Consider the following 12,347-nt stretch of genomic DNA (forward strand, 5'->3'; position numbering starts at 1 on the left):
TGCCAGTGCAGGAGACACGGGTTCAATCCCTGGGTCAGGAAGATCCCCTGGAGAAGGAAATGGAAACCCACTGCAGTATTCTTGCCTGGAGAATCCCATGGACAGAGGAGCCTGATGGGCTACAGTCCATGAGGTCGCAAAGAGCAGGACTCAACGAAGTACACATATGCCATTTTTTACTTCATAAGGGATTTTTGATGAAGTTTTAAAATAATCGGGAATGGAGAAGGCAATGGCACCCCACTCCAGGACTCTTGCCTGGAAAATTCCATGGATGGAGGAGCCTGGTAGGCTGCAGTCCATGGGGCTGCTAGGAGTCGGACACGACTGAGCAACTTCACTTTCACTTTAAAATAATCATGGTGAGTTTACTGAAACTCTAATGTGAAAGGGAAAAAAGACAAACTGATTTTTTCCCTCTCTATCTTAAAATTCAAGTTCAGGTTTAGGTAAGCTCTTTTTACGGCACGAATGAGGGCCCATTCATGAGCTTGCCGGCTGCTCTCCGGGTCCTCCTCAGCACCAGCAGCCCGGGAACGCCTCTTGTTGGCAGTGGAGCAGTCGCAGGGGCGGCCAGCACTCCGCACACACCTGCGTCCTCAGCCCTGGAGTGAACAGCACAGCTGTGTGCAGTGTGCACACACAGGCCGACTCCCCCATGACCGTCTCTGATGGGCGGATTCTGGATTCTACTTGTCTTCATAGCCATGCTGGAGCCCACCTTGCTTACATTGAGAGATATGAAGACTCCCCGAGGGGGGCCATTCGAGCAGGGGTCATGGGCATTCAGTCTCCCTGATGAACCACACATTATGTTGCATTTAAAAGCAGTTCAGAGTGGTGTTGACCAATGTACGATGCTGTTCTGATTACCAAACGTGGGGTGAATGTGTTAATACAAATAGATATTTTTTAAAACTCAAGTTTCTGTAGTATATGTTGATGTAGAATATTTTTGATCAAAGAGATTGATTCGTTTTTGAAAAGAATGAAAGATATTGGGAAACAAATACTGCAGTTGTTACCTGTCTTATCTTGGAGACATGAGGTATTCCAAAAAAAACTCCAGCCAGTGATGTTCCCCTCAGAATACTATCTGGTATTTTGGAAGATAACTTCCTAATGATACTCTGTCATTTACAGCAGTACCACTGTCCCCTCCTAAGAGCACCTTTCATTCATATAAAAGGCCCAGGGGCCCTTCATTTAGTTTTCCTTCTGATATTTTTATTACTTATGAAGAACTAAAGCCACCAGTTTGAAAATTATACAAGTTCTCGTCAGGGCGAAGAGCCCAGCTGTGACATGCTGGCACAGTCCCTTGGACTTCAAGCTCTTTGAGCCTCAGTGTCTTTCCTGATCAAGCTGACAGGAGGAAACAAACAGGATCTTGTGACTATCAGATCAGAGCTCTCGATGCCATACCTAGCACGTGTCAGCTGTGGTTTAGTTGTTGACCACATTTAATACCTGAGTTACTGATTTTATAAGTACTTTAACACTCTTCTGGACTGCACGACTTAACAGTACACGTGGGTCAGTTTAAGCGTTCAGGATCAGCATTAAGTGTCAGTACTGTTAGCAGGAGCTCGTGTCCAACTCTGCGACCCCATGGACTGTAGCCTGCCAGGTTCCCCTGTGCGTGGAATTCTCCAGGCAAGAATACTGGAGCGGGTTGCCATTCCCTTCTCCAGGGGATCTTTCTGATCCAGGGATTGATCCTGTGTCTCCTGCATTGCAGGCAGATTTTTTTTTTTTTGTTCCACTGAGCCACCAGGGAAGCCTGTCAGTCATCCTAGGACATTGTAAAGACCCATGTTGGTAAAATGTGTTTTAAAATACCAACATCTTGTGCTGAATAAGTTTTCAGCATCCGTAAAGTGAAGAATCTGGTCTCCTGTTTGTTTTGTTTGCATTTTCATTTACCTTTGCTGATAGGTAAACGATTAAGATGAGAAAATAATGAAAAGTTTCATATTGTGGCTTGGATTTTGCGATGTCAGTACCATACTTCTGAAACGACATGACCGAGCTATAAAATTAAATGAAGTATACACTTGGGAAAACAACAGTTTTCTTTCTCTGTGTTTCTTTCTGAGACCCTTGATAGAAATAATAAAATAAATGTGGCAGTTCCATCAAAAATATTCAGATATACTCATAGACTTCCTTAGGTTGTATATATGTTAATGAGAAATATTTCTACTTTTCTGTCAAAGGCCTGTCATGTGAGAGTTGTACTTAATATGTAATGAAATCTTTATAAAGTTCTTAAGCTAATTTCATTCTGCTTTAAAATTCTTTGTGCCAATGTCTCCCTCTCGCTTTTGTTTTTCGTGTGGCTTTTTGGAGAGCGTGGGGCAGCTTGACCACAGGGGTCAGCTACTGCCCTTGAGAGGGGAGGGCACCCGGGATCCCAGCTTCTCTGAAGTCGTCATCCACAGAGTTTGGTGAACAATCCTGTCTTTTTCCTGTTGAGATTCAAAGCCGTTTGGTTGGTAGTAAAGAGAACGCTTAGAATGTCTGGGAGAGAGTACTCAAAGTGCTGGAGAAGAGAGAGACAGAGAAAGAGAGACAGAGAGACAAAGAGATGCAGAGAGACTGAGGGGAGGAGACACAGAGGGGGTGTGAGGAGGTGAAGTTTAAGGCAAAGGAAGCACGTGAACGTGACCCTTTTTCTCTCCAACCATAGAACTGAAGAAGGGAGGAAACAGACCCCCTGTAGGAAGGAGACAGGGTTCTGGGACACCCTCCCTGTGCGGGTGGCCCTGCCGCTGGTCCCAGTGGAGCGGGGGCACTGGCCTCTCGAAGGTCTTTTGGGCTGGGCGGGCGGTGGTGATGCTGGGCGCCTGCGGGCCTCAGGAGCCGCGTCCTCCCCTTGGTGTCTGATTGTGCGCATGTGTTTGTTTGCAGGTGGCAGAGACAAGCGCGGGGGTCCCATCCTCACCTTCCCGGCCCGCAGCAACCATGACAGAATACGGCAGGAGGACCTCCGGAGGCTCATCTCCTACCTGGCCTGTATCCCCAGGTGAGTGCGGGGGGCCTGGCCGCTCGCCATCCATCTGGCCCCTCCCGGGAAAACAGGCCCCTGTAACACGGGTCCCAGCAAGGCGCTGCCACGATGGAATCACATTCTTGCTCCCTGTTTCCCTCCTGTGACACTTTCCCTCCTGGGTGCTGGGCGGGAAGGGCTGAGTTCCTCGGGAGGTGGGGTGGGGTGGGGTGCCCCCCCGGGCTGGGACGTGAGGGTGTGGTGCCCAAGGCAGCAGTGGCACAGAGGCGGTGGGGGCCCTGATCCGAGACTGCTTCGTGGATCCTCGGGGTGCAGGCAGATGTTAACAGATGCCCACCGCAGGGGGCTGGTGACCGCCCCCAACCCCTTTAGGGTGACACCAGCCTGGGAGACAGCCCTGTCCTCTGCTGACCCCCTCCTCAGCATGGCTGTGGCAAGTCAGCTTTGGTCTGGACGGGCTGACCTCCGGAGGGAGTTCCTGGGTTTTTCTTCGCATTCTTGGGTGTCCTTTGTGGGAAAGCTATCACACGTCATGGATGACACATGAATGGGCCCCTTAATGGGGTTAAAAATGTGGGAAAAGTTTCCCCCTTTGTCTTACTCTGGTGTTTCCTTGAACTGTTGAAATCATAGAATTGGAAAGAGTCTTAGAAGTTATTTACTGCTCTGTCACTTATAAATACGGCATAGTTCATGGCCACCTCTTACTGAGCTCTCACTGTGTGCCATGTGCTGTGCTAATGGTGACAAAGAGCGCGGTACAGAGGGCAGTGCAGAAGAAGAAAGGAATCCCTGACCCCCTAAATGACGCTTGTGGTGGAGTTTAAGTGAACAAGGTGAATTCCATCCATGTGATCCTTTAAAAGCAGTTACGTTGTTGGAATTCTGGATATAACTTTGGCAACTTGCTGTTTGGTCTTGAAATCTGTGTTGACTGTAAATATTAAAAAATTGCCTTTTCTTTCATTGATGCCATAGAAAAATTGATACACATATGTTGTCGATCGTCTGATGACCCACTTTAAACAGAGACACAAAACTTTGTCCTGAGAATTGCGTAAACAGCACTGGAGAGAAGCAGGTGCCCCCGTGCCTGTCCTCGGGCTCCAACAATGATCACTTTCTGCCCATCTTGTCTGCTTTCCCCACAAAATATAGTACATCTCCAGCATCTTCTTGTTTCTCTCTGATGTGACCCTAGAACCACTGAACACAGTTCACTTCATTTCCTGGATTTGCCTTTGTATTTACAATTCTGGACGATAGGAAATGCCATTTTCTTGTTCTTGGTTCATTTAATGAGCAGGTAAGAGAGATGATGCATTTATCAAGTGATAACGGAGGAAGATTTCATAGTGGTCCAAATGGCAGTGGCAACAAAGAGATTCCTCTCCAGGCCTACTCCGGTCCTCCAGTGACTGGAAAAGAGCCACGCTGCCCCCAGGGGGCCTGCAGAGGTGGGAGCACTCCGGCTTAAGCCAAACGAAGGGATCAGCGATCATCATCAGAAGGTTCAGGGTGTGAGAATTTGGTGGGACCTACCTACAGGCTCACTTATTCTTAATTTCTGAGTCTGATAATTTGTTGTTAGTTTCAGGGTGATATAAACAGTCCTGGACAGTGGAGGGGATGGTCCCTGTGGGACTCCTATCTCAGTCCACCACCATCCCACATTTTCTGCAATATGAAGGAGCCTCTGGCTACACCTTGGCCACACAGTCACAGGACCACGCATTCCCAGGCGTGGAGAGAGTGCTATCCAGGAAAGCGTGTGGGCAGGGTCAGACGGCTGGCCTGGTTACTTATATTTATGAATTTTCTGATCTTTGTGATAGTAATCTGTGCTTGTTAGATCATCGTATTGAGTAGGATTATTTACACGCGGGCCCAGCATGGTGTCTGCCCATGGTTGCTGCCTCAGCTGTAGTACGGTAATGTCTGTTTTTCATATTCGCCTTTCAGCTTTCCTTCAGTAGTTTTCCCTTTTTTTTTTTTTTTAATTGGAGGCTAATTACTTTACATTATTGTAGTGGTTTTTGCCATACATTGACATGAATCCTCCATGGGTGTACATGTGTCCCCATCCTGAACCCCCCTCCCACCTCCCTCCCCATCCCATCCCTCTGGGTCACCCCAGTGCACCAGCCCGGAGCACCCTGTCTCATGCATCAAACCTGGACTGGCGATCTATTTCACGTATGATAATATACATGTTTCAATGCTATTCTCTCAAATCATTTCCTTCTTGCCACGTGTCCTAGAGCCAGATCTTCTTGTCTCTTTTTTTTCTGCGTGGCTTCCTGATTGTCTTTCCACTAGAACGGCCTTGAAGTTAAACATCAGTGTGATCTGAGCAGTGGTGCCTGGTTTTGAGTATTGTTATTTGGGACACCTGCCTTTCCCCTCTCCCTTTCTAAAGAAACAAAACAATTAGAGTAATAGACTGACTTTCATATGATTAATTTGCAAGGACACTTTTCCTTGAAATGAGTAGGAGAGAAGTCAGAGTGGAATTTCTTGCTGGTGTACCTGGGACTCCTGCACAGAGATGAAGTCACATTAATCTTGGTATATGTCTAAGTTGTTTATTGCTCTTAACACATGAATTATACTAACTAGAATGTTTTGTCTTCTCTAGAATGATTTATAGTAGCTAAGGTTTCCCAAGTGGCTCAGTGGTAAAGAGTCCACTTACCAAATGCAGGAGATGCAGGAGACATGGGTTCAATCCCTGGGTCGGGAAGATCCCCTGGAGGAGGAAATGGCACCCTGCTCCAATATTCTTGCCTGGGAAATTCCACGGGCAGAGGAGCCTGGTGGACTACAGTCCATGGGCTCACCAAGAGTGGAACACAACTGAGTATACATGCATGCAAGCACACATATACATAGCAGCTGAATGGATAAATTGCTCTTTGGTCATCAATGAAGTCATGTGAAACTCTGAGTTGATTCATTCATGAACATTTGTATAAGATACCTTCTTCATCTAGGAAATGAAAAAAGAAGACTTTCTCTTTTCTAGAGACCTGCATTGAAAAAGGACTTAAGTTTTATCTACATTTTTTTTAATCTCACAGCTAAAATGAAGCTTTTAGGTAAAACTGCTATAAAATACCTGGTTAATAAGTCTCAATTTCGAATGAGCAGTGTTTTGGAGGTAGAGGCATGGCCCAGAGCCCTTGTGTAGCAGCCGTAGTTGTTCACTGGATGCTCAGAAGTTAGAACGGGCTTTGGGGGTGTTTGCAGGTCACTGCTTTCTTCACAATGTCTCACTTTCAACTTGTAAAGACGGACGGGTGGGGAGCTTGGGCACTCCCAGCCTGGCTGGTCTGCTGCTCGCGTTCCTTGGAAGTCCCCGGTGGGAACTTGTGAGTTGGATCGCAGAGGCAGGTGACTAGTTAAGCCTTCCGTAAACTGTACAAGCTCAGGACATCTTTCGCTTGTGTCTGTCTCCAGCTCATTCCTTTTGTTAAGCCTGGAGTTACTCAGGATTCCTTCTAAGCCCCTGTCAAGTGGAGTGGCTTTGTAGTTTTATGTACACACGGCATAGTGCTCTGTGAACAGAAAGACAGGCTGCCAGAGAATTGACCTCAATGAGGGGAAGACCTATGAAGCCCAGGCCCTAAACAGCACCTGATAACAACTATCGAACCCAGTGCTGTGGTTTGACCGTTTCTGGGGTGCATCTCTGGGATGCAGCAGCAGGACCTGAGGGTCTGGAGCCTCGGTCCCCGCTGGACAGCAGATGTGGACATCCTCCCGCTCAGGCTGGTCTAGCCCCGAGGACCTCTGGAGCCCAGAAGCTCCTACTGAATGGACTCCTGCAGGGTAGCAGACCCCATTAGTGCCCGAGGGAGGCCAGGCCGCTTCATTTCAGTGACTTGGGAGATTTCGGGAGACATTTCTGGGAGTGCCAGCTGCCTCTAAGGATTTATGAAGGAGGCTGAGACACTCCCCGGATCCTGGCCTGGGATCTGCTTGAGACAGGAAAAGCGATTGCCTGAGGAGTCAAGGGTGACCTCTCTTTAAGTTCACAGTCATACAGAAGCGAATCAGATCACTCCTCACTGTGTCCCACGCTGGAGTGATAAGCCGGGGGCCGCCGGATAAGTCTGTGTTCCTAGGACTGTGAGCTATCACGTGTCCAGGTTCTATCTCCTCAGACTTTCTGGGAATGTTTTGGTGATGGGCCCCTTGCACTGCTGTGATTGTCGCAGGAACCTGGAGTGTGAGTTATTCTAACAGTGAGAGTCCAATGAGGAAAAGAATGGTGTGTGTGGGAGTGGGGAGGGCAAGAAGGCGGAAAAGCTCATGCAAGGGAGCGTGAGATTGACTTAAATTTAGTTGAGATCGTGCTTCTTTTTTTTTCGGTTGTCTACAGTGGGCTCACTTTATTTAAAAAAGTGTTTAATTAAAATTTTTCAGTAGAGTTGACTTAGGATATTTGTGTTAGTTTCAGTTGTACAGCAGGATTGTTCAGCCATACATACATTTGTTTTTCAGGTTGTTTCTATCGTGGGTTATCACAAGACACCGAGTGTAGTCCCCTGTGCTGTGCAGTAAACCTGTGTAGCTCGTCTGTTTTATGTACGGCAGTTTGTATCTGTTAGTCCCTGTCTCCTGATTGATCCCTCCCCGTCTCCCTTTTTCCTTCGGTGACCGTGAGTTTGTTTTCTATGTCTTTGATTCTGTTTCTGTTTTGTATAGAGATTCATTTGTATGATTTTTTAGATTCCACATGTAATTGGCACCGTATGAAGTTGTCTTTATCTGGCTTACTTCACTTACTGACTGACTTCACTTCACTTTTAGGTTCATCAGTGTCGTTGCAAATGGCAATATTTCTTTGTTTTTTATGGTCGAGTAATATTCCGTTGTGTGTATAAATATGTATATCACACCTTTAGAAGCCAGTTCTCCGTTGACTGTCACCTGGTTGTCCCCATGTCTTGGCTCTTGTTCATTGTGCTATTACGAACATTGGGGTGCACCCCTAATTTTTGAATTAGAGTTTTCCTTTTTCTCTGTATGTTTGTCCTGGAGTGGGATTGCCGGATCATATGGTAACTGTCTTTTTAGTTTTTGAGGTACCTCTGTACTCTTTTCCACAGTGGCTGCACCAGCATTCCCATCAGCAGTGTGGGAGGGCTCCCTTTGCTCCACAGCCTCTCCAGCATTTGTTGGTAGACTTTCTGATGACAGCTGTGCTGACTGGTATGAGGTGCTGCTGCCTCATTGTAGCTTTGATTGAGTTTCTCCAATAGTGAGCAGCGTTGAGCATTTTTTCATCTGCCTGTTGGCCGCCGTCTGTATGTCATCTTTGGAGAGATGTCTGTCTAGGTCTTCTGCCCTTTTTTTATTAGCTTGTTTGTTTTTTTGACACTGAGTTATATGAGCTGTTTGTATATTTTAGATATGAACCTCTGTCAGTCACATCATTTGTAAATATTGTCTCCCATTCTGTAGGTTGTCTTTTTGGTTTGTTGATGGTTTTCTTTGCTGTGCAAAAGCTTTTAGGTTGGTTTAGGTCTCATTTGTTTAGTTTTGCTTTTGTTTCTTTTTCCTTGGGAGATCGATCTAAGAAAATACTGCTGCAGTTTATGTCAGAGAATGTTTTGCCTGTTTTCTCTTTCAGGAGTTTTATGATGTCATGTCTTAAAATTCTTTAAACTATTTTGAGTTTATTTTTGTATATGGTGTGAGGGGGAGACTATGGAGTTTTAACCCATGTATATGGACACTTTGAGTTTTGTTTTTTCTTTTTTTTTTTTTAACTTATAATTTTATTTATTTATTTATGGCTGTGCTGGGTCTTCATTGTTTTGAGGCCTTTTCTCTAGTTGTGGCAAGCCGGGGCTACTCTCTGATTTTGGTGCTCGGGCTTCTCATCTCAGTGGTGTCTCTTATTGTGCAGCATGGGCTCTAGAACGCAGGCTCGACAGGCTCAGTAGTTGTGGCGCATGGGTTGGTTGCTCTGCGGCATGTGGGATCTTCCCCGACCAGGAATTGAACCTGTGTCTCCTGCATTGGCAGACGGATTCTTAACCATTGAGCCACCAGGGAAGCCCTTGTTTTTTCGTTTATTGCAGATATGCTTTATATGCATTTCTTGTGTCCTCGGGTTGAGATTTAATAGGGTTCATAATTTTTATGTCTTCATCAAGGACATTCTTAAGAGAAACCAGCTCTTTTGTTTAACAGCTTGAACTTGGAGAGAAGAATACAGTGACTCCTAGCACTGCCTTGACTTGTTGCTAAGAGGCAACCGTGTTTTCTGTGGCCTGTGCACTCTCAGTGCAACCGGCTGACAAGGACAAATAAGACACAGTAATCCCATGAAAATAAGTGTACCCCAGACCCTGCCAGATGGGGGGGTCCCCCGGGGCTGGTGACCCACACCTGAGAAGTTGCGAGGGAACTCAGGGTCCCAGGCAGGTTAAAGGGAATAAACTGGGACATTCAAAAGCTCGCACACGCTGATGTGAGTGGTCCCAGCTCCTCGCAGTCCTGGAGCCCAGGTGACTGCTGCGCCTGGCTCTGCGTGTGCTGTCAGGGTTCCCTCCCTGTTTAGCTCTGTCCTTGTTTAGTGGCCCTTCACCCTTACTCGGCAGCGTGTGTGAACAGTTAACGCACACAAGGCCAGAGAGATGGGCAGGGTGGTCACTGCTTTTCTCCTAAAGAGAAGACAAGATGCAAAAGCCATGGCACAGCATAAAGACTTGAACATTTTGGAGGCTGAACCCTCTGCAGGTATAGTTAGTCTGTTCCGTTAAGGCACCAGGGAGGGCGAGAAGCACGGCTAAGAGCCAAGCTCTCTTGGTAAGGATTCTGAATCCAGCAGCTCCCTGGGTACCAGTGCGGGACGGCCAGGCAGTGGGTGGAGGGACCCGCCCTGCCCACAGCAGGATTACAGAGGCAGAGCCTTCCTCGCCAGGCCAGCCTCCGACCAGACACAGGGGTGAGCCCTGGCATGGTGTCAACCTGCCTTTTCTTTCTCTCCAGTGAAGAAGTCTGCAAGCGAGGGTTCACGGTGATTGTGGACATGCGCGGGTCCAAGTGGGACTCCATCAAGCCGCTGCTGAAGATCTTACAAGAGTCCTTCCCCTGCTGCATCCATGTCGCGCTGATAATCAAGCCAGACAACTTTTGGCAGAAACAGAGGACTAATTTTGGCAGTTCTAAATTTGAATTTGAGGTAACTTCCCCGTGTAGCCAGACCAACTCAACCAGTAGGTGTGGTTTATTAAAAGCTTTTCTGTCGTCATTGCAGGCTGCTTATAGATGTTTCAGAACCGTGTATCCAGCAAAAGCTGCCTATCTTAGTTACAAGTGACGTGTAAAGTTAGTCATTATGTTAAATAAGACGGGTTGGTTTGTCACCTTATCCTCTTTGGGGGTTAGGTTCCAGGCCTCTTGTCCCTGGGTGGTGGGGTTGCTGGGGTGTAACCTGTGTGTCTTAGAAGCCTGTTTCCTTTCACTTCATGGGATAAAATAGCTTTACTGTTGAGCGCAAGTGGCTTTAGGTGGCTTCTGAGGCCTCACTGTTAACCCCAGCTGTGGAAATAAGGGAATAATAGGGAGAAATGCCCAGCCTCAGAGTTCCTGAGGAGATGTGTGGGAGAGACTGACTTTTTTATCGCGTCCTTAATTAATGTTGGAGCGAACCATCTGCTCTGTATTTGATACGTCAGGTCTCTCATTTACGAAAAGGGAGCGATTCTTTAAACCCCGGGCGGAGCCCTGGGTCCAGTTAGCACACAAGGTTGCTGTCTTTCAGTGTGTAAAACAGCCCTCAACCTGTTGCCTGACTCTCCTTCCCCTGGAACCTCCTCTCCTTAGGCTCCCAGGCTTCTGACAAAGCTCTGATGCAGTTGGTTTCATGAGAGTATTATGGGGAGAAGGTACTCTGGCCAGCTGGAAACTTGATTCATGCCATATTGTGTAATAAAATTTAAATATTTCCTAATTATAAATGCTAATTTTTAGTTGACTAGATGGTTCATCTAGCCGCTTTGCCCAAACATTAGGTTATAGTGAATGTATTCATGTATTTTAAGGTTAACAACAATACTACTATTAAACATATCACACAATATTAATTCTTAAGCTTGATGTTACATGTTACACCTTTCAGAGTCTTTTCATGCATACATGAATTGCATTTTAAAATTTGGATCCTTGGTACTGATTTTCAACCTGAAATCTGCATGTAGTTTTTGAATTTGAGGTGAAAGGTGAAACCAGTAAGCCTTTATCTTACACACCAGACGAAGTGAGTTTGGAGGACAGTTTGTCAGATATCGGTTCTTTTCTTGACACAGAATGTAAAATGTGCTGTATTTGATGATACACATTTTAAGCAGACATAGCAGTTTGTTGGTGTAAGGTCTGTAGGTGTTTGCTCGTCTCGCTGTGCTATCTCCCTCTGGGCCTTTAAAGTTTCCTCCCCCGGTTTTTCTGTTGACCTTCTCTCTACGTTATCACCTGCTTCTGTCCGTGAAGTGATTGCTCCATGGACGTTTTTAAACTCTGGGCAGATGAGACAGCAATGAACCTGTGGCCACATTTCAGGCTAAAGTACTGGGCCAGGAGCCGCCCCCCTTTCTAGCTCTGCCTCTTTTTGCCATTTGTTATGCCAAACAGCACAGAGACGCAGCTGTAGGTTTCTCTAAAACTAGAGGTAACAAAGGTGGGGTTACATAAGCCTTTCTCTGTTTTATTTTTTGGCTCTGGGCCACATTTTTTTTTTTTTTTTCTCTTTTCCTTTGTCTTCACTAACTCCCCCTCCGTATGTTTTCCTTGAGGCATCATATGTAATATTAACTCCGCATCACATTCTGTTAGGGTGAGGTGAAGGTTTATCGCCCAGGTTGTAGTTGACCTGAGCCTTGTGAGTGTTAGATTGTTAGGTAGGTGATTGATGTGCAACCTGTGTGCTGCTCAGGGACTTCCCTGGTGGTGCCATGGTTGAGGCTTCGCCTTCCAACGCAGGGAGTGCGGGTTCGATCTCTGGTTGAGGAGCTAAGATCCCACATGCCTCAAAACCAGAAAACCAAAACATGAAACGGGAGCAATATTGTAGCAAATTCAATGAAGACTTTAAAGATGATCCACATCAAAAAAAATAAATAAATAAATATCTGTGCTGCTCAGAGTCACTGTGGATCTCTGCAAGTGAATGGAACATTTGTTCTCTCTCCAGCTTTGTGAGAAGGGCGTCTGCCAGCTTTCTTGCTAACCCTTGAGCATTTTCTAAATTTTTAAAAAGTCACTCATGTTCCAGTGTGCCTAATGTAGTGAGTTAATGTCCACATTCTTGGAAAGAAATCGA

The 12,347-nt window shown here is 46.3% G+C and overlaps 1 protein-coding gene across 10 annotated transcripts in view; it reads left to right on the forward strand.

The window, feature by feature from the left end:
- TRIO (trio Rho guanine nucleotide exchange factor) overlaps positions 1–12,347 on the forward strand; it is a 363,061-nt gene that overhangs the window by 138,605 nt on the left and 212,109 nt on the right. For 9 of the 10 annotated variants that reach the window (XR_015148618.1, XM_086361236.1, XM_086361240.1 and 6 more), the window contains exons 3-4: positions 2,914–3,028; positions 10,019–10,211. Coding sequence is in view for 8 of the 10 variants with exons in the window: in XM_086361236.1 (XP_086217362.1) it covers positions 2,914–3,028; positions 10,019–10,211 (308 nt within the window). In the remaining 2 variants the exon portion in view is untranslated. Of the gene's footprint in view, positions 1–2,913; positions 3,029–10,018; positions 10,212–11,672; positions 11,697–12,347 lie in introns of those variants that run through there. The other variant, XM_086361237.1, reaches the window with a different exon arrangement.

Source organism: Bos grunniens, chromosome 20, assembly GCF_055505025.1.
Source record: "Bos grunniens cultivar Pamir isolate PY7600 chromosome 20, Bosgru_T2T1.0, whole genome shotgun sequence".
Classification (NCBI taxonomy): domain Eukaryota; kingdom Metazoa; phylum Chordata; class Mammalia; order Artiodactyla; family Bovidae; genus Bos; species Bos grunniens.